Genomic DNA, 22,225 nt, shown 5'->3' on the forward strand with positions numbered 1-22,225 from the left:
ACAAAATGAGCTAAACCAGGGATGTGATGAAAAATGGCAAACACATGGATAAACCTAAATATACAAATGGATGGCAAGTACATAACGCAACTTGAATGTTTATATACTGCTGGGAAGTATAGAATTACTTCAGAAACCAGTTTGGCATTATCTCCTAAAGCTGAAATTGTACATACCCTGTGACCAAGATATTCCATTTCTAGATACATAAGGAGAAATGTACAAAATGAGAAAACAATACCTTAGAAGAATCAACTCCAAAATCATTAATGGTAGAATGGCTAACTACAATATATTTTCATATAATAAAATATTAGCATTCAGAATTACTGAATTATAATACACACATTAACATTAATGAATTAAAGTACTATCTTGAGGAAAATACCACATTGCATTGGTTAAAATCTCTAATGGTTATAATCTCTGTTAATGATACAGAGAAAACTTCCATTCATCTAAAGTTCAAAACCCAAATACCATTTCATTTAAAAAGGACCTGCCTGATGTTTACTATATTATGTCACTATTATTAGAATTTAAAAATGTTTGACTGGGTACATTAACTCATGCAAAATACCAAAGTGGCCCTTTAAAAATATGTATTTAAAATTATATCTTTTTAAATTTTATCTTTTATTTATTTTATTATATTTTAAGTTCTGGGATACATGTGCAGAACGTGCAGGTTTTTTACATAGGTATACATGTGCCATGGTGGTTTGCTGCACCCACCAACCTGTCATCTAGGTTTTAAGCCCTGCATGTATTAGGTATTTGTCCTAATGCTATCCCTCCCCTTGCCCTCCACCCACCACAGGCTCCGGTGTGTAATGTTCCCCTCCCTGTGTCCATGTGTTCTTATTGTTCAACTCCCACTGTGAGTGAGAACATGCGGTGTTTGGTTTTCTGTTCTTGTGTTAGTTTGCTGAGAATGATGGTTTCCAGCTTCATCCATGTCCCTGCAAAGGACATGAACTCATTCTTTTTCTATGGCTGCATAGTATTCCATGGTATTTAAGTGCCACATTTTCTTTTTTTTTTTTTTAATTTATTTATTATTATTATACTTTAAGTTGTAGGGTACATGTGCATAACGTGCAGGTTTGTTACATGTGTATACTTGTGCCATGTTGGTGTGCTGCACCCATCAACTCATCATTTACATCAGGTATAACTCCCAATGCAATCCCTCCACCCTCACCCCTCCCCATGATAGGCCCCTGTGTGTGATGTTCCCCTTCCTGAGTCCAAGTGATCTTATTGTTCAGTTCCCACCTATGAATGAGAACATGCGGTGTTTGGTTTTCTGTTCTTGTGATAGTTTGCTAAGAATGATGGTTTCCAGCTGCATCCATGTCCCTACAAAGGACGCAAACTCATCCTTTTTGATGGCTGCATAGTATTCCATGGTGTATATGTGCCACATTTTCTTAATCCAATCTGTCACTGATGGACATTTGGGTTGATTCCAAGTCTTTGCTATTGTGAATAGTGCTGCAATAAACATACGTGTGCATGTGTCTTTATAGCAGCATAAGTTTTAATCCTTTGGGTATATACCCAGTAATGGGATGGCTGGGTCATATGGTACATCTAGTTCTAGATCCTTGAGGAATCGCCATACTGTTTTCCATAATGGTTGAACTAGTTTACAATCCCACCAACAGTGTAAAAGTGTTCCTATTTCTCCACATCCTCTCCAGCACCTGTTGTTTCCTGACTTTTTAATGATCGCCATTCTAACTGGTGTGAGATGGTATCTCATTGTGGTTTTGATTTGCATTTCTCTGATGGCCAGTGATGATGAGCATTTTTTCATGTGTCTGTTGGCTGTATGCATGTCTTCTTTTGAGAAATGTCTGTTCATATCCTTTGCCCACTTTTTGATGGGGTTGTTTGTTTTTTTCTTGTACATTTGTTTGAGTTCTTTGTAGGTTCTGGATATTAGCCCTTTGTCAGATGAGTAGATTGCAAAAATGTTCTCCCATTCTGTAGGTTGCCTGTTCACTCTGATGGTAGTTTCTTTTGCTGTGCAGAAGCTCTTTAATTTAATGAGATCCCATTTGTCAATTTTGGCTTTTGCTGCCGTTGCTTTTGGTGTTTTAGACATGAAGTCTTTGCCCATGCCTATGTCCTGAATGGTACTACCTTGGTTTTCCTCTAGGATTTTTATGGTATTAGGTCTAACATTTAAGTCTCTAATCCATCTTGAATTAATTTTCGTATAAGGAGTAAGGAAAGGATCCAGTTTCAGCTTTCTACTTATGGCTAGCCAATTTTCCCAGCACCATTTATTAAATAGGGAATCCTTTCCCCATTTCTTGTTTCTCTCAGGTTTGTCAAAGATCAGATGGCTGTAGATGTGTGGTATTATTTCTGAGGACTCTGTTCTGTTCCATTGGTCTATATCTCTGTTTTGGTACCAGTACCATGCTGTTTTGGTTACTGTAGCCTTGTAGTATAGTTTGAAGTCAGGTAGCGTGATGCCTCCAGCTTTGTTCTTTTGACTTAGGATTGTCTTGGAGATGCGGGCTCTTTTTTGGTTCCATATGAACTTTAAAGCAGTTTTTTCCAATTCTGTGAAGAAACTCATTGGTAGCTTGATGGGGATGGCATTGAATCTATAAATTACCTTGGGCAGTATGGCCATTTTCACAATATTGATTCTTCCTATCCATGAGCATGGTATGTTCTTCCATTTGTTTGTGTCCTCTTTTATTTCACTGAGCAGTGGTTTGTAGTTCTCCTTGAAGAGGTCCTTTACATCCCTTGTCAGTTGGATTCCTAGGTATTTGATTCTCTTTGAAGCAATTGTGAATGGAAGTTCATTCCTGATTTGGCTCTCTGTTTGTCTGTTACTGGTGTATAAGAATGCTTGTGATTTTTGCACATTAATTTTGTATCCTGAGACTTTGCTGAAGTTGCTTATCAGCTTAAGGAGATTTTGGGCTGAGACAATGGGGTTTTCTAAATATACAATCATGTCATCTGCAAACAGGGACAGTTTGACTTCTTCTTTTCCTAACTGAATACCATGATTTCTTTCTCTTGCCTAATTGCCCTAGCCAGAACTTCCAACACTATGTTGAATAGGAGTGGTGAGAGAGGGCATCCCTGTCTTGTGCCAGTTTTCAAAGGGAATTTTTCCAGTTTTTGCCCATTCAGTATGATATTGGCTGTGGGTTTGTCATAAATAGCTCTTAGTATTTTGAGGTACGTTCCATCAATACCGAATTTATTGAGCGTTTTTCGCATGAAGAGCTGTTGAATTTTGTCAAAAGCCTTTTCTGCATCTATTGAGATAATCATGTGGTTCTTGTCTTTGGTTCTGTTTATATGCTGGATTATGTTTATTGATTTGCGAATGTTGAACCAGCCTTGCATCCCAGGGATGAAGCCCACTTGATCATGGTGGATAGGCTTTTTGATGTGTTGCTGAATCTGGTTTGCCAGTATTTTATTGAGGATTTTTGCATCGATGTTCATCAGGGATATTGGTCTAAAATTCTCTTTTTTTGTTGTGTCTCTGCCAGGCTTTGGTATCAGGATGATGTTGGCCTCATCAAATGAGTTAGGGAGGATTCCCTCTTTTTCTATTGATTGGAATAGTTTCAGAAGGAATGGTACCAACTCCTCCTTGTACCTCTGGTAGAATTCAGCTGTGAATCCATCTGGTCCTGGACTTTTTTTGGTTGGTAGGCTATTAATTATTGCCTCAATTTCAGAGCCTGCTATTGGTCTATTCAGGGATTCAACTTCTTCCTGGTTTAGTCTTGGAAGAGTGTAAGTGTCCAGGAAATTATCCATTTCTTCTAGATTTTCCAGTTTGTTTGCGTAGAGGTGTTTATAGTATTCTCTGATGGTAGTTTGTATTTCTGTGGGGTCGGTGGTGATATCCCCTTTATCATTTTTAATTGCGTCTATTTGATTCTTCTCTCTTTTCTTCTTTATTAGTCTTGCTAGTGGTCTGTCAATTTTGTTGATCTTTTCAAAAAACCAACTCCTGGATTCATTGATTTTTTGGAGAGTTTTTTGTGTCTCTATCTCCTTCAGTTCTGCACTGATCTTAGTTATTTCTAGCCTTCTGCTAGCTTTCGAATGTGTTTGCTCTTGCTTCTCTAGTTCTTTTAATTGTGATGTTAGAGTGTCAATTTTAGATCTTTCCAGCTTTCTCTTGTGGGCATTTAGTGCTATAAATTTCCCTCTACACACTGCTTTAAATGTGTCCCAGAGATTCTGGTATGTTGTATCTTTGTTCTCATTGGTTTCAAAGAACATCTTTATTTCTGCCATCATTTCGTTATGTACCCAGTAGTCATTCAGGAGCAGGTTGTTCAGTTTCCATGTAGTTGAGCGGTTTTGATTGAGTTTCTTAGTCCTGAGTTCTAGTTTGATTGCACTGTGGTCTGAGAGACAGTTTGTTATAATTTCTGTTCTTGTACATTTGCTGAGGAGTGCTTTCCTTCCAATTACGTGGTCGATTTTGGAGTAAGTACGATGTGGTGCTGAGAAGAATGTATATTCTGTTGATTTGGGGTGGAGAGTTCTATAGATGTCTATTAGGTCTGCTTGCTGCAGAGATGAGTTCAATTCCTGGATATCCTTGTTAACTTTCTGTCTCGTTGATCTGTCTAATGTTGACAGTGGAGTGTTGAAGTCTCCCATTATTATTGTATGGGAGTCTAAGTCTCTTTGTAAGTCTCTAAGGACTTGCTTGATGAATCTGGGTGCTCCTGTATTGGGTGCATATATATTTAGGATAGTTAGCTCTTCCTGTTGAATTGATCCCTTTACCATTATGTAATGGCCTTCTTTGTCTCTTTTGATCTTTGATGGTTTAAAGTCTGTTTTATCAGAGACTAGTATTGCAACCCCCGCTTTTTTTTGTTCTCCATTTGCTTGGTAAATCTTCCTCCATCCCTTTATTTTGAGCCTATGTATGTCTCTGCATGTGAGATGGGTCTCCTGAATACAGCAGACTGATGGGTCTTGACTCTTTATCCAGTTTGCCAGTCTGTGTCTTTTAATTGGAGCATTTAGTCCATTTACATTTAAGGTTAAGATTGTTATGTGTGAACTTGATCCTGCCATTATGATATTAACTGGTTATTTTGCTCGTTAGTTGGTGCAGTTTCTTCCTAGCCTCGATGGTCTTTACATTTTGGCATGTTTTTGCAATGGCTGGTACCGGTTGTTCCTTTCCATGTTTAGTGCTTCCTTCAGGGTCTCTTGTAAGGCAGGCCTAGTGGTGACCAAATCTCTAAGCATTTGCTTATCTGTAAAGGATTTTATTTCTCCTTCACTTATGAAACTTAGTTTGGCTGGATATGAAATTCTGGGTTTAAAATTCTTTTCTTTAAGAATGTTGAATATTGGCCCCCACTCTCTTCTGGCTTGGAGAGTTTCTGCCGAGAGATCTGCTGTTAGTCTGATGAGCTTCCCTTTGTGGGTAACCCGACCTTTCTCTCTGGCTGCCCTTAAGATTTTTTCCTTCATTTCAACTTTGGTGAATCTGGCAATTATGTGTCTTGGAGTTGCTCTTCTCGAGGAGTATCTTTGTGGCGTTCTCTGTATTTCCTGGATTTGAATGTTGGCCTGCCCTACTAGGTTGGGGAAGTTCTCCTGGATGATATCCTGAAGAGTGTTTTCCAACTTGGTTCCATTTTCCCCCTCACTTTCAGGCACCCCAATCAGACGTAGATTTGGTCTTTTTACATAATCCCATACTTCTTGCAGGCTTTGTTCATTTCTTTTTCTTCTTTTTTCTTTTGGTTTCTCTTCTCGCTTCATTTCATTCATTTGATCCTCAATCGTAGATACTCTTTCTTCCAATTGATCGAGTCGGTTACTGAAGCTTGTGCATTTGTCACGTATTTCTCGTGTCATGGTTTTCATCTCTTTCATTTCGTTTAGGACCTTCTCTGCATTAATTACTCTAGCCATCAATTCTTCCACTTTTTTTTCAAGATTTTTAGTTTCTTTGCACTGGGTACGTAATTCCTCCTTTAGCTCTGAGAAATTTGATGGACTGAAGCCTTCTTCTCTCATCTCGTCAAAGTCATTCTCCGTCCAGCTTTGATCCGTTGCTGGCGATGAGCTGCGCTCCTTTGCCGGGGGAGATGCGCTCTTATTTTTTGAATTTCCAGCTTTTCTGCCCTGCTTTTTCCCCATCTTTGTGGTTTTATCTGCCTCTGGTCTTTGATGATGGTGATGGACTGATGGGGTTTTGGTGTAGGTGTCCTTCCTGTTTGATAATTTTCCGTCTAACAGTCAGGACCCTCAGCTGTAGGTCTGTTGGAGATTGCTTGAGGTCCACTCCAGACCCTGTTTGCCTGGGTATCAGCAGCAGAGGCTGCAGAAGATAGAATATTGCTGAACAGCGAGTGTACCTGTCTGATTCTTGCTTTGGAAGCTTCCTCTCAGGGGTGTACTCCACCCTGTGAGGTGTGGGGTGTCAGACTGCCCCTAGTGGGGGATGTCTCCCAGTTAGGCTACTCAGGGGTCAGGGACCCACTTGAGCAGGGAGTCTGTCCCTTCTCAGATCTCAACCTCCGTGTTGGGAGATCCACTGCTGTCTTCAAAGCTGTCAGACAGAGTCGTTTGCATCTGCAGAGGTTTCGGCTGTGTTTGTTATTGCCCTGTCCCCAGAGGTGGAGTCTACAGAGACAGGCAGGTTTCCTTGAGCTGCTGTGAGCTCCACCCAGTTCGAGCTTCCCAGCAGCTTTGTTTACCTACTTAAGCCTCAGCAATGGCGGGCGCCCCTCCCCCAGCCTCGCTGCTGCCTTGCCGGTAGATCACAGACTGCTGTGCTAGCAATGAGGGAGGCTCCGTGGGTGTGGGACCCTCCCGGCCAGGTGTGGGATATGATCTCCTGGTATGCCTGTTTGCTTAAAGCGCAGTATTGGGGTGGGAGTTACCCGATTTTCCAGGTGTTGTGTGTCTCAGTTCCCCTGGCTAGGAAAAGGGATTCCCTTCCCCCTTGCGCTTCCCAGGTGAGTCAATGCCTCGCCCTGCTTCAGCTCTCGCTGGTCGGGCTGCAGCAGCTGACCAGCACCGATCGTCCGGCACTCCCCAGTGAGATGAACCCAGTACCTCAGTTGAAAATGCAGAAATCACTGGTCTTCTGTGTCGCTCGCGCTGGGAGTTGGAGACTGGAGCTGTTCCTATTCGGCCATCTTGCTCCGCCCCCCAAGTGCCACATTTTCTTTATCCAGTCTTTCATTCATGGACATTTCGGTTGGTTCCAAGTCTTTGCTATTGTAAATAGTGCTGCAATAAACATATGTGTGCATGTATCTTTATAGTAGAATTATCTATAATCCTTTGGGTATATACCCAGTAATGGGATTACTGGGTCAAATGGTATTTCTGGTTCTAGATCCCTGAGTAATCTGTCTTCCACAATGGTTGAACTAATTTATATTCCCACTAAAAATATTTCTTAATGTAAAAATTATATAACTTTTACAATCTCAATAATTTTCATAATTTCAATAATTAGGAAAATACAAATTAAAATGTCAGATGTCAAATGCAAGGATGTGGAGCAACAGGAATTCACATTCATTGCTGGTAGAAATACCAAATTATATAGCCACTTTGAAAAAGGTTTGATATTTTCTTCTAGAATTAAACATAGCCTTACCTTATCATCCAGCAATCAGGTGCTTTAGTATTTACGCAAATGAGTATATTCACACAAAAACCTCGATATAGATAGGTGTTTATAGCAGCTTTATTCAGAATTGCTAAAACTTGGAAGCAACCAAGATACCTTCAGTAGATAAATAAGTAATAAACTGGATCACATCCAGAGAATGGAATATTACTCAGTGCTAAATGACCTATCAAGCTGAGGTATGAAAGAAATTTACCTTCCTATTACTAAACAAAATAAGCCAATATGAAAAGGCTACATACTCTATGATTCTGACAATATGACGTTCTGGAAAAAAGCAAAACTATAGAGATAGTAAAAACGTTAGTGTTTGCCATTGTTTAGGGGAGAGGGTAGGATGAATAGACGGAGGATTTTTAGAGCAGTGAAACTAGTCTCCATGATACTGTAATTGCTGATCTAAGTGCTGACAGGAATAGAGTGTCAGATTGGGGGTTGCTGAGAACAAAAAGATACACCAGTGTCCAACAAGCATGTGAAAAGATGCTCAACATGACCATTTAAGGAAAATGGAAATCAAAACTACAATAAGACATCACCTCATACCCATTAGGATGGCCACTATCCAAATAATAAAAAATGGCATTCGTGAGAATATAGAGAAATCAAAATTCTTATGCATTCTCGGTGGGACTGTAAAGTGGTTTAGCCATTATGGAAAGCAGTATGACCATTCTTCAAAAAATTAAAAATAAGATTATCCTGTGATGTAGCAATCCTACTTTGAGATACATATCCAAAATAATTTCAAGCAGAATCTTGGGATTTTTGCCTCCCCTTGTTTGTTGCTACATTATTTACAATAGCTGAGAAGTAGAAGAACCCAAATGTCTATTAACAGATGATTGGATAAAGAAAATGTGGTATATACATACAATGGAATATTATGCAGTCTTAAGGGGGAAGGAAATCCCATCACATGCTACCACATAGATGCTGTTGACTGAATGTATTTTCCCAAAATTTATATGTTGAAATTCCAGCCCCCAACGTGATGGTGTTTGTATGTGGGATAATTACGTCAGGAGAGTAAAGCTTTCATGGGTGGAATCAATGCCTTTATAAAAAGACAGGAGAGAGCTTGCTTTTTCTCTCCCTATTCTCTGCCATGTGAGGATACAAGGAGAAAATGGCCAGCTGCCTACCAGGAAGTGGGCCCTCAGCAGACATTACATCTGCGGGCACCTTGAGCATGCACTTCCCAGCCTTCAGAACTAAGGTAAATAAATGGCTGTTTAAGACACTCACTGTGTGATAATGTGTTATGGCAGCCTGAACTGACTAGGATGATAGATTAACCTCAAGGAAATCATGCTAAGCTAAATAAGCCAGTCACAAAAGTACAACCATTGTAAGACTCAACTCATATGAAGTATCTAAGGTAGTCAATATCATAGAAACAAATGTAGAAAAGTGTTTACCGAGAGCTGGCAGGAGGAAGGAAGGAGAACAAGTGTTTAATGGATATAGAGTTTCCATTTTTTGAGATTAAGAAAAGCTCTAAAGATCTGTTGTACAACAATGTGAATAGCCTTAACTCTATTTACCACAATAAAAACAATTAGAAAACAAACATGAGAAAATACAAATTGGTACAAACTAGTATTTGGATAAGAGTCCCTCTGAAGGCATTAGTGAAGGAGTGGAAAGAGGAAGAATGAGGTCTGAGCTTTATAGAAATGTTTTCTTTCTTTCTATTCTTTCTTCCTCTTTTTGTTAGTATAAAGATCTGAAGCAATGCTGCAATAACAATTTATTTAGTGGAGTCATGTATCTATTATATAATTTTCTTAATTTTTATGAATGTTTAAAATTATTCATAAAGGTATTTTTTAAAGAAAAGAAGATGTAATTGAATATGAAGCAGTTCAGTTGATGTCTTCTTTGTCTCAAATGCAAAGTTATTGACGCTGAATTCACTAGGCTTCTATCCTACCCTGAAATGCTCTTCTCTTGAAGGAAGAGTAATAAAATCAGAAATCAGCCAGGAGCGATAGCTCACGCCTGTAATCTCAGTACTTTGGGAGGCCGAGGCGGACGGATCACGAGGTCAGGAGATCGAGACCATCCTGGCTAACACGGTGAAACCCAGTCTCTACTAAAATTACAAAAAAATTAGCCAGGCCTTGTGGTGGGCACCTGTAGTCCCAGCTGCTTGGGAGGCTGGGGCAGGAGAATCGCTTGAACCTAGGAGGCGGAGGTTGCAGTGAGCTGAGATCTGCCACTGCACTCCAGCCTGGGTGATAGAGCGAGACTCTGTCTCAAAAATAAATAAATAAATAAATAAAAATAATAAATAAATAAAATCAAAAATCAGTAAATCCTAGGTATTTGTGACTAGAAGTGCATTATCGAGCAAGTTTAAAGTAGTACAGTCAGTGAAGAACATCATATATGTGTTTCCGTTTAGCTGTTTATTGACGTTTCTGTGTATTAAGGCAAGATGATTAATTGTAAATCTCTATTTTGAAGAATAGCAAAACATGTGTGATCCACTGTTTTTTAAGACTTTTATTGGTCTAGTAATGTGTATTTACCCTGAGCTTGGAACACAAATTTACCCATTCTCTCTCGAAATTAACACATGTCAAAATGGCTGCCTAAATTAGAGCATAGAACGCATTTCTCAGTGCAAATGACAGTCATCTCTGTGGAATTACAATCTTTGTCTTCAACTAAAACCTTATTATCTAAATATGGAACAAACCAGCTTGGATGAGCATGTGCTAAAGTGAAAGAACATGACATCCTGCTTCAGTTAAAGGCAAACACTCATTGAAACTTTGACAAAATACGTCACTTTCCAGATGACATTTTTGATATAGGACATACAAATAAAACGTTTACATGCATCTTCTAATGCATTTTAGTTATATATATTTTCAATAAAATTATGTAAGTGAATTATGCTCTGAAATGTCACAACAAATTTAGCAATCAAATTAGAAGATTATTTTTAAGACCTTGTATTTGAACATTTTGAAAGGATGATTTTCAAAGAAATTTGTTCAGTATATTCCACTGAGATATATAAAATATCCATCAGCCTGGCCATTGAATGTTTTGCAGTTCTCAGCAAATTCCCTCAGAAGTAATTTTTATAATCTCATTTTAGATTTATTTGAAAATATTTTTCCAACAAGGTTAGTGAAGTTTTCTTTCTCTGATTCAAACTCTGTCCTTCAACATCTTCCAAATCATCAGCAGAGAACATATACCTAATGTAAATGACGAGTTAATGGGTGCAGCATACCAACATGGCACATGTATACATATGTAACAAACCTACACATTGTACACATGTACCCTAGAACTTAAAGTATAATAATAAAAAAAATTAAAAATCATCAGTATTCAAACATGATAAAATGATTCTCTTTTAAATTTTTTTTTCAAATTTTATAATGTTGGATGCATCAGATTTCTGTGGAAGGTAATAACTTTCACCTCTAATTGGGTTCTTATTTTTGTTCAATGACTTAGACGTGAGTATATCAAACTGGATGTGGGATAAATTTTCCAACCTGTTAGGATCTGCTTTTTTTGTGTTGTCATTGGCTAGGATAGAAAATATTTAGGATTCTAGGATAGAAAATATTTATTTTTACATTTATTTTACTTTTTTTTTTAATTTTTAATTTTTAGTTTGGCATGGGGGTGGGGAGGCGGGATCTTACTCTGTCACCCAGACCAGAGTGCAGTAGTGTGATCTCGGCTCACTGCAGCCTCAACCTCCCCAACTCAAGTGATTTTCCCACCTCAGCCTCCCACATAGTTGGAACTACAGGTGTGGGCCACCATGTTCAGCTGATTTTTGTAGTTTTCATTTATGTAGCGATGAGGTTTCACTACGTTGCCTATGCTAGTCTCAAAATCCTGAGCTCAAGTGATCCACCTGCCGTGGCATCCCAAAGAGCTGGGATTACAGATGTGAGCCACCACATGTGGTGAGAAAATATTTCTTATTCCTAAAAACTGACTCCTTCTCTTCTGTATTTTATATATCTGATCTGGGGAATAGAATGTTGATTTGCTTAACAATCCATTAATCATTTCAAACTCACCCCTATGGGATCAGAATACTATTTCCTTGGTCTTAGTCTCTCATGTACACTGAGCTCTATCTGGTAGCCTAACATTCCTGGTCTCTCTTCATCCTCTTATTCATTCCTTCCCAGAGGAAGGAAGAGCAACAATGGATTGGTGGGTTTTCAAGAAGAACCTGAGTATGCCTGCCTGGTCCCTCACCTCCTCTTTTCTTTTTAGTGTTTACTAGCTAAGGAAATATGAAATCTGGTCACCTCTTCCTTGCTATAGTTTCACCCAGGGTAGCCTGTAAGGCATAGTTCTGGGTCTTATTTCTGCGTTTTGCATTTTAGAGGACCATTTATCTACAGAAATAGGCAATTTTCTTCAGGATTAGCTATATCAATAAAAAGTTGATATTTTGTTCTATCTTCAATCTTAGTTCTTAATTGCCTCCACACTTGAACTAAGAAATAAAGTACTAGTTACTGGATTTTCCCTGAATTCCCAACAGCATGTAAATCCCCAGCCCTCCAGATACTGGACGTTTAATATTGCTCAGATTTTTGCTCTTTTCTTTAAACCATCTCTGCTTTAGTTTATTAGTTGCCTGGATTAAAGGAAAAGGTTAACTATTACAACTATTTTTTTCCCAATGTTAGAGCAACCTACAATTCATGCTTCACACTGATGCCAAAAAGTGTATCTTGAAGTAGACATTTTATATCTTGTTATTTCTCCACATTTTTGTGTGTTTATTTCGGACTCCTAAGTTGATTTCACCTGGCTCTTTATGGTAACTGTCTACTCTCCCATTCCATATCTAATGAGTCAATCAGATGCATGCTTATCATATCACAAGATATTATCATATTAAACTCTCACAGTATTTAAAATAAAAAAAACAGTTTAATATATTTCCATGCATTCACACAAGTTTTTTCTCATTGCCCATAAAAACCTTGTATTATTTTTCACCTAGCAAGATGAGCTCATCAACCTTTGAAAGTCAGTTTAAGCATCAGCTTGCCAAGGCATCTTATTTGACTCCCATTTGATATATGGTTTTCTTCTGTTTGCTTTCAATATACTGTGAAATCTTCCATTTGTTATTTTGTTCATTCATTCACTCTGGTTTTCATTGGTCCATCCATCCATCCATCCATCCATCCATCCATCCATCCATCCATCCATCCATCTATTCAATTGTCCATGTTAGCATACCTACCATGTACCATGGTCTGTGAATTTTACTATGGATGCAGGGGTGAAAGATGTCATTCTTGCTTCCCTGGAGTTATATCTCTACCATAAATTTATCCCAAATGCCTGTAATGAAAGATATATCTGACTGCCTTGTCTACTAGACTGTTAACTATATAATGGCAGAGATGGCATATTTGACTTGTGTTCTGTGCAGGAAATGTGTGAGGGGAGAAGAAAAGGCACACACACAGTACCTTTAAGGGTAAACAAACTTTATCCCACATAAATGGTAATGCAGATATAATAAGCAAATGATATAATAAGCAAATTGTAATTGGAAGGGGAGAAGGGAAAAATATATGTATCAATTTAAAATATCAATTAAAAGTCAATGAATACTCTTGTGAATCTCATGGAAACCAGAGAAGAGCATGAATAAGTGAACAAAATTATATATACACACACACACACACACACATATACATACATACATATACACTCACCAGACTATGGAGGATTCACCACCAAACTGGGAAGCAACAGCCTGGGCTCCAGAGTTGGCCACTCATCCATGCACAGACAAGGAGAGGTCTCATGAAGCTTCGGCGCAGTCTGGGACCCTAGCTCTTTTTGTAATGAGCTGTTTGGCATGAGCTTCAGTCACAAGGGTCCTTCCTGATGGGGCCTAAGGAACACAAAAAGGTCGACTTGTTTTTGCTATTGTCTGTTGTTTTTCAATAACTAACACATAGGAATAGATTGATATAGAGATTTCTTCGAAACGACGCTGGATGAAAGCCTCAAGGGGCTCACACAACCCGTTCTGAGACTTGGTAATCATTCTTTGTGTCCATGTTCAATTGAGTTCAGATTTAATATTTAACTTTTTCTCCACAGCTTGGATTCCCTGCATCTACCATGTGTATGGCACAGACATGTTATCAATATACGTTTATTGAATAACTAATAGTCAACATCTATAAATGTCTTCCATCCTCAGTAATTTCAGAAATTGTAATCTTGTACAAAACTTCTAGGTGAGGATTTCTGGTTTGACTCTTTCCTGAAGCCTTGCATTTTGAATATGTGAAAATACGTTAAACAAAGATGAGGAGACGTTAGATTTATTGTAGCAGTGGAAGAACAAAGGTTATTTACCTAGTAGATTAGAAAGTTATTTAGATCTTTACTCTGGTTCTTAATTCCAGAATCTGAAACTCCCTTGGTTCCTGCTGATTCTCTAAGCCCTGGCCTTGGGCCTCCCATGTATTTGTTGAGCTCTGAATAACTTTTCAGTAAGTTCCATCTGTACCTTAATCATTTTTCATGATCAAAGTTATTTAGTTATTTACTGTTACTAAATCAAGAACCTCAATTTTATTTTAGCAGAGTAATCAATACTACCCACTGTTCTCTATGATATTAATTGTAAGGCATATTTAGAAAGCTTCATTGTGTAAAATCTTTAAAGAAGTAGAAAACCTGCTAAATGATGCCTGTATATTTTTTCTTATCAAGGTAATTTGCCAGCAGACTTCCCAACTCCACCCGAAATCTCAGTTCCTGTAACATTACCTCCACACAACTGCACAGACAATGAATTTGTCTGCAGGTCTGATGGTCACTGCATCGAAAAAATGCAGAAATGTGATTTTAAATGTGACTGCCCTGACAAATCAGATGAAGCATCCTGTGGTAGGTGGATTCTTAAAATTTGTTTATCGCTACAAAATAGATAAGAAAATACAAGTGTAATATCTAAATAGCACAGCCTAGTATCATAGTTAGATATTTTCAACATGAGTTAGTGAAACTTCTAAATGTAACAGTTATTCATACAGAAAATTGTAATGGAAGAATCAGAATGCATTTTCTATCAGGCCCAGTAAGAGATACGTGTCTTTAGATTAATGTTTTGGATTGAAAACTCATTTTCACAAACTTTACTTGACTCTGGGAGTAGCATTTAGTAGCTCTTTCCATCCATTCCCTTTGATCTGTACTCCTCACACTATAAAATAGGGAATGTTTAGGGAGGTAGCTTTATAGCACTGTCAGATTAATTCATTCAAATTTTGCCATTGCCAAAATGCACATATAACATTAGTACTATTAAAATATGCAGAATTAATGAGAAAACCTATCTTAATGCAAATGGGACCTTTGTCCCCTATGTCCTAGTTTTTACCTGCCAATTCAGTGGCTTTTCCTAAATGGATCAAAGACAAACTATTTAATTTAAAAGTGGATTTGTAAGCAAAGATACAGTCTTAGAGGAGAAGGATCAATCTGTGTCTGAATGAGCAAAGCATAAGATCAGAAGGAGTAAACACTTTGTAATATCTTTCCCTTCCCTGTTCTTCATGGAGTAGCCTGCGAATTGACTCTACCATCATATTTCTCAAGTGTCTTGATAATATTAAGGGCTCAGAACAGACAGATAACACAGAGAGAGTAGTGAAACCCTTATTTTATGGCAACCTTGTGAAGAAATTCTAGGACTCAAGAAATCCAGTGAGGTTCATATTTATTCTTCCAACCCAGAAAAAAAAAGTTCCTTAATGTACAAATACACCACCAATTAACTATCTAATCTAGACCAAAAAATTATAAAAGCAAAGCCGACTCACTTTGTGCAGAAGATGAGACAGTAATTAACTCAAGCTACCCAGGGATTTATGTCATGCACCACAGATGGAAAATAATACAATGGAAAGTGTGGTGGTGGTCAGCCTTCCTCATGGGAGGGCATTCTAATCCCCTTATGATCTTATATAAGTTGTAGTGTTTGTAAGAGTTTATACAAAACCTAATAAATTACACATAATGAGTATCTTTAGGGAATACTGAATTTCCTGTAAGTTCAACTTTGCCATTTTAGTAATGTCATTTATGATTAGAGGGAAAGTTTTGATAAATCCTTTAAATGTCTAAATGAATGCCTACTATTAAGTTATTTTGAATCAAAGAGTTTTTATAATTTTGAACAACAATAAATGAATTATTACCATTTTATTTATGGATAAACTGAGATTTTGTCTCTTCCACCCTTTTGTAAGATAAAATATTATGACAAATCTGCTTATAAACTGTGCAAGTTTTCAAATTGATTTTGAAAATTGTGATAAAAACACATAACATGGCCAGGTGCAATGGCTCATGCCTGTAATCACAGCTCTTTGGGAGACCAAGGTGGGCAGATCAGTTGAGCCCAGGAGTTCGAGACCAGCCTGGCCAACATGGCAAAACCCCATCTCTACAAAAAGAATACACAAATTAGCTGGGTGTGGTGGTGTGTGCCTGTAATCCTAGCTACTTAAGAAGATCAGGTAGGAGAATTGCTTGAGCCTAGGAGGGGGAGCCGAGATCGTGCCACTGCACTCTGGCCTGGGTGACAGAGTGAGACCATGTCTCAAAAAACAAAACAAAACAAAACAAAAAACAAACAAAAAAAACATAACAAGAGATCTGCCCTCTTAACAAAATGTTAAGGGTACAATACATTATGGTTGACTCTACTACAATGTTGTACAGCAGATCCCTAGAACCTATTCATCTTGCTTGACACGTTATATTTTCTAACGGTTCTTTTAAAAGCCTACAAATTATATCTTTTAAATGATATGAAGAACAGAGATATATTGGATCCTAAATCCCTTCACAAGATAAACAATTAATGTCAGAGATTAACTAATACACCTGAATGTCATGATTAAAAGCACTTTTATAAATGTTTCCTTTTCAGATTTTACATTAACTCATATACCCAAATTTCTAAATGGTCATAGTGGTATGCTGGCCCTGTTAATGTCATTTAAAAGCTAGAGTGCACACCAGGTTTTCTATAGTATACACAAGAACTTCATTGAATTGAATCTTTCTTTTTTATTCAGCAGCGGAAGATTTTAGACATATGAACACATTCAGAGAGAATTCAGATAACAGTTTTACGTATAACCTGTACATTTTTAAAATCAGTGGACCTGTAATTTCCTGTGATATTAAAATAAAATTATTACAAGAAACTATAAAACTTTCTAGGAAACAGGTCCAATATGAAAGTTATTGGAAATCTCGTTGCTTAAACTGTAGTTGGGAATTTGCGATAACCCCTTCAGAGGCTGAGAAAAGAACAGACTTGTCAGAAGTTGGAGATCAGGCAAGGAATGAAATTGGTTAATGGAACTGCTTAAATTGCTGCTGTAGAAGCTAATTAAAATCTCACCACCTCATGAAACCGGATCATTAGTATATGTATTTTTTCTATATTTTATTCCCATAAATATTTGACTAGAAAAAACCTAGATTTCTTTGAAACTCTTCCAGTGATTTTACAAACCACTTGCCTAGTTATTTTAATAATGTTTGAAAGTTACATTATAATTAAAAACAAGAGTAAGAAAGTGCTGATTAAGATTGTACGGATTGAAATTGCCACTTATTAGCTCACCTTTTCTTTGTTCTACCCTGTCCAAGTTATGGAAGTTTGCAGCTTTGAGAAAAGAAGCCTGTGTAAATGGTATCAACCTATCCCAGTACATTTACTTCAAGATTCAAACACATTCAGATGGGGGCTTGGGAACGGGATTAGCATTCATCATGGGGAAGAAAACCACAGGCCATCGGTGGATCATACACAGTAAGTGACCGTGTACTTTGAACATGTCTCTTGGGAAATATTTATTAAGTGTCTCCCAAATTTCTGCCCCCACCACCTTATCCTAGGCCAATGTGATTGTAAAGATGAATGTTAAGTTGAAAAGAAGGCTGTGTGTTTTCTTTCATATAAAATGGAAAAAAAAATATCAATTATAAAAGCAACGAATGCTCTCGTGAATCTCATAGAAACCCGAGAAGAGCATGAATAAGTGAACAAAATAATTTAATATTATCACTCTTTGAAAAGCCCTGTTAATATGTTGTTTTATAAATGATCTATGAATTTCTTTCCTCCCCAAATCTCTTTTCTCCTTCTCCCCTTTTCCATCTCCTCCACCACCTCCTCCTCCCATTTCCTCTTCTTCAGCCTCCTTTCCCCCCTCCCCACCTTCCCCTTTCTCTCTTTCTACTTTTTCTCTGATGCGTATTTGTTATACATGTATGAACACAGGTAAATGTGTGGATTTTCAACATAGATGAAAATATTTTTCTACTTTTCAGTAAGTCATGCCATTAAATATTCATCATTATTTGTATTTCACTGTAATGACTTTCAACAGTTTACTAATCTGTTCTCAACGAGTGGATTTCCCAGTTATTTTCATATTGTCTCAATATTGTAAAGTTGCTTCAAAGAAGAAATAGAATACCTAGTGTGTGAGAATGCTGCTGTAGGCACTAGAAATAAAGGAGTGACTGAAACAGATGGTCTTTGGCTCTCATTAGGGAGACAGGCAGTAAGTCAATAAATAGAAAGCGTTGCAGATGCTGTTAACTGCTACACAGCAGAATGGAAACAAGGAAAGGGTTTGTTAGTGATGGAGCATTTCTCTCTGAATGGAACCCAGAGGGAAAGGCCCATGCAAGAAGACCAGCATGGCTGGGGTGGGATAAGAAGAGCAAACTACACAGCAAATGTATATTTCTTCTTTATTGTATTGACTATTAAGGCTTTTGTCCATTTTGAACTTTTTTCACTTTTGTGAAATGCGTGAATATTTTCTAGTGTTGTAAGCATGTTTGTATTTTACGTACCAACTTTTTCTGTTTACCACTGTCATCTTTATGTATCACATGTAACACATTTTTATCACAGTGACTGCATGCGTCTAGTCTAAAAGTGTCAAAGAGAATTGACAGTCTTATAATGACAAACAGCTGACATTCCTTCAGTAACGTCAATCCAATTCCCTGGAGATACCCTATTATGTCCAAGATCATTCCTCTATACTTTCTCACTTTTATTAGGGACTGGTTATAGGTGCTAGTCCATATTTATAAAAGAATATATAGTCATTTCTTGATTCAAAAATTTTGGCTTCCTCTATTGACATCCTATTATGAGGAATGGAACCTCTATTCCTTTCCTCAAATCCTATTTCTCTCCCTCCCATCATTCCGACTGTGTATTAATACACAGTTCTGTTTAAGTTTTTAGCTTAGCAGTATTCTGACTCTTTTGAAATTTCTGAGCTAGATATTGCATGGTGATTACTTCTTTTGTTTGTATTTTATGTGAAAATTAATGGTTTCCTTACCTTTTATTTTCCATAGATGTTTTCTGAACTTAATGTGCTTTTCCTCAATATCAGTTGCAATATCAATTTGCATTCTCCCGAACCAAGTAGGGAAAATGATTGATATTTAGTAATGGTGCTGGGATATTTGATTTTTCATATAAAAATTACATATATAAATTTAAAAACTATACTATGTGGTTTTGTGTAACTATACTGTATGATGTTGAGGTGAAGACAAATCGCCTAGCAATGCATTTCTCAGAACTTATTCCCGTCATTAATTGACACGTGACTATATGCAGTTATATAGTTGTTCTGCCTGTTTTTTATTAGGACTTGTTTATAGGGAGCAGAATCTAACATGTAGGTGGAAGTATTAATTTTACCTTGGAAGAAGGATATTCCTTGCTGTATAACAAGCAGGGAGAAAGAATGTATTGCTACCGACTCAGATGAATTTATGAATTTAAAAAAATTAAGCAACGTGACATACAAAGTAATTTAATGGATTTTTTCAAGTATCTATTTTTCACGTACTCGTCTTCTGTTTTTTAGTTTTCATTATTAATTTTTTTTTTGGAGGAGTCTCACTCTGCCACACAGGCTGGAATGCGAGTCTCACTCTGCCACACAGGCTGGAATGCAGTGGCTCAATCTCAGCTCACTGAAACCTCTAGTTTTAATTTTTGTGGGTACATGATAGGTGTATATATTTATGGACTGCATAAGGTATTTTGATACAGGCAAGCAATGTATAATAATCACATCATGAATGGGGTACCCATACCCTCAAGCATCTATCCTTTGAGTTACAAACAGTCCAGTTACTCTCTTTATTTTAAAGTGTACCATTATTACTGATAATAATAACCCTGTTGTGCTATCAGATAGGTCCTATTCATTCTTTCTGTTTTTTGTACCCATTAATCATACCTACTTCCCTCTACCAGCTTCCACTACCCTTCCCAGCACAAGTATTCATCCTTCTCTGGCTTCTTTTTCACGTGTCATTTTCTTTACCTTTTCTTTACATTTTTCCTTGTTCATTTGCTCCTCACATTTACATGGTAATAATTATTTTAAGAAGGGATTTTGTGACCTCATTTTGTTCCTTGTTATCATTTATTTTGGTATCTTCTCTTTTTCTGAGGTTCGGTAACTAGTATATTTCCCGTTTTGTAGTCCACAATTCTATTGTGTGCCCAAGTCCTGTGAGATCCCCTCCTTCCTCCTCTCATTCTGATAAATCCGGGGAAATGTTATTGCAGATGCTCTTATATAAATAATCTTTTCAAAATCTTTATGCCCTTTACATCCCTCTCCACAGTTAAAACTTCACAACCCCCAAACTCTGTAGCTGCTGCTTCAAAGAAAACCAGTGGTGTCTCTGCTGCTCTGTCTGGGACCTCCTTCTGCAGGTGGGCCTTACACCCAAGAGATTCACAACATCTTCAGCATCTAATTATTTTCTTTAGGCTGATTTCCCCTCTCCCTGCTTTTGAAGCTCTCTTTTGTCACTGCTTTTGTTCTATTAAGATAGCTCCGTTTTTTTATTCAATATTTTTTAATTTTTAATTTTTTTATTAAAAAATGTTTTTATTTTTTTTTCCTTGGGCTGCTTCTGACTCACACACACAAAAAAAGCAAAGGGCACTTACAGAAGGTTTTTGTGGCTTATATCAATAAATGACATCTTATGAATAATCTGTAAGTACATTAAGAAAAGGTGGACTAGAATTTCACGTGTAAGTGGTAAAGGTAGAAGTAGCAATGTGTCAAAGTATTATAAGGCAGTAATTTGTATTTCCTCTCACCCTACCACTTTCAATAGACTGAAAATTTCCTGAGGAATCCTGGGAACTCTGATTTCCCAATTTGTTGCATTATTTTCAGGTGTCTGGTGCATAATAGGTCTCAATAATTATTTGTTGAATGAATTAGTTTCTAATTAGCATCAACATATTTGTGTTTTATAATTATAGGCTACAGAATACAAAATTAAATTTTAAATAGGAATGCTTAATAGTCCGATAATATTTAACATATGTGCTCTACATGACAATAAATTGTGGAGAAGGGAACGGCACCTAACCTTACATCCCCTCTCCTTTTCTTCTTTTCTCTCTAGGCTCGTTCCTCAGCCAAGGAAGGCTTGATATTTTTTCTTTTCTTAAAAAATAGTTCTTGTGCATCAGATAGCCTACTCTATAGCTTATAGTAAGATTCTAAGCTCAGTTTTCCAAATTTTGGTTTTTGTGTTTGAAGGAAAACTTTACTAATTTTAAAATGGCTTTTCTCTCTCAGGCATCTTGCTGTAGAAATTTAAAGCTAGGTTTTTAAGGATGTTGTTTTGGAAATAGTTCTCAAGATTAGTTTTAAAAATTGAAAGGCTTTCTGTCAATTCTTTCTTGTCTCTTTCTCTGATCCCATCTCTCTTGGAGAAAAAGATTGCTTCTGGCTCAGTAAAGTAAGGATTATTTATAAGCAAGTATAAGAGGAAAAATCACAATAATATATTTCAAAATATTTTCTCACGTTATGCACTTAATGAAACAATGAAAAAGTCTAGAAAAGCCGCAGTAGGGTAGGAATATGTAGGGAAGTTTTCATTGTGTAGTTGAGTCTTAGGCAAGGTCTTAAAATGCACATTTTTATCATGAAATGACACAACTACCTGATATTCTACTTTTTTTTTTTTTTTGCATCCACAATTTAATGGACTATCCTTGGCATATCTGAAGTGAACTCTGTGATATGAAGTTAAGATTGCATCTTTATTTTTTATGTTTGTGGGAGAGTAACACAATTCCATGCAGCGAATTTATTAATTTTTACATGAATTAGAAACAGGCATCTCTTCTTGTAGACGGAGGCATTTTCAGCACAGAGTTCGGGGGGTGGATTCTCCCTTTGTCCTGATCAGCAGGGCTCAACTGAGGTTACCTGGTGTGATTTTTCTAGGGTTATAATCAAGGTATATGGAAATACTGCTCTCAACTATAATGCAATGGAAAGATAAAGTAAAAATCATTCAATTTCAATATCATCAGTTGCAATTTATGGTTTTTTTTTGTTTTTTTTTGTGATTGGGGTTGAATAAGATTTCCATTTCCTTTAAATTATGTAGGGAAGG

The 22,225-nt window shown here is 37.1% G+C and overlaps 1 protein-coding gene across 3 annotated transcripts in view; it reads left to right on the forward strand.

Moving 5' to 3' along the window:
- MALRD1 (MAM and LDL receptor class A domain containing 1) overlaps positions 1-22,225 on the forward strand; it is a 930,868-nt gene that overhangs the window by 474,420 nt on the left and 434,223 nt on the right. For all 3 annotated transcript variants that reach the window (XM_050804020.1, XM_050804022.1, XM_050804021.1), the window contains exons 20-21: positions 14,432-14,608; positions 17,390-17,552. In XM_050804020.1, coding sequence (XP_050659977.1) covers positions 14,432-14,608; positions 17,390-17,552 — 340 coding nt within the window. The remainder of the gene's footprint in view (positions 1-14,431; positions 14,609-17,389; positions 17,553-22,225) is intronic.

This window comes from Macaca thibetana, chromosome 9, assembly GCF_024542745.1.
Source record: "Macaca thibetana thibetana isolate TM-01 chromosome 9, ASM2454274v1, whole genome shotgun sequence".
NCBI classification, from domain to species: domain Eukaryota; kingdom Metazoa; phylum Chordata; class Mammalia; order Primates; family Cercopithecidae; genus Macaca; species Macaca thibetana.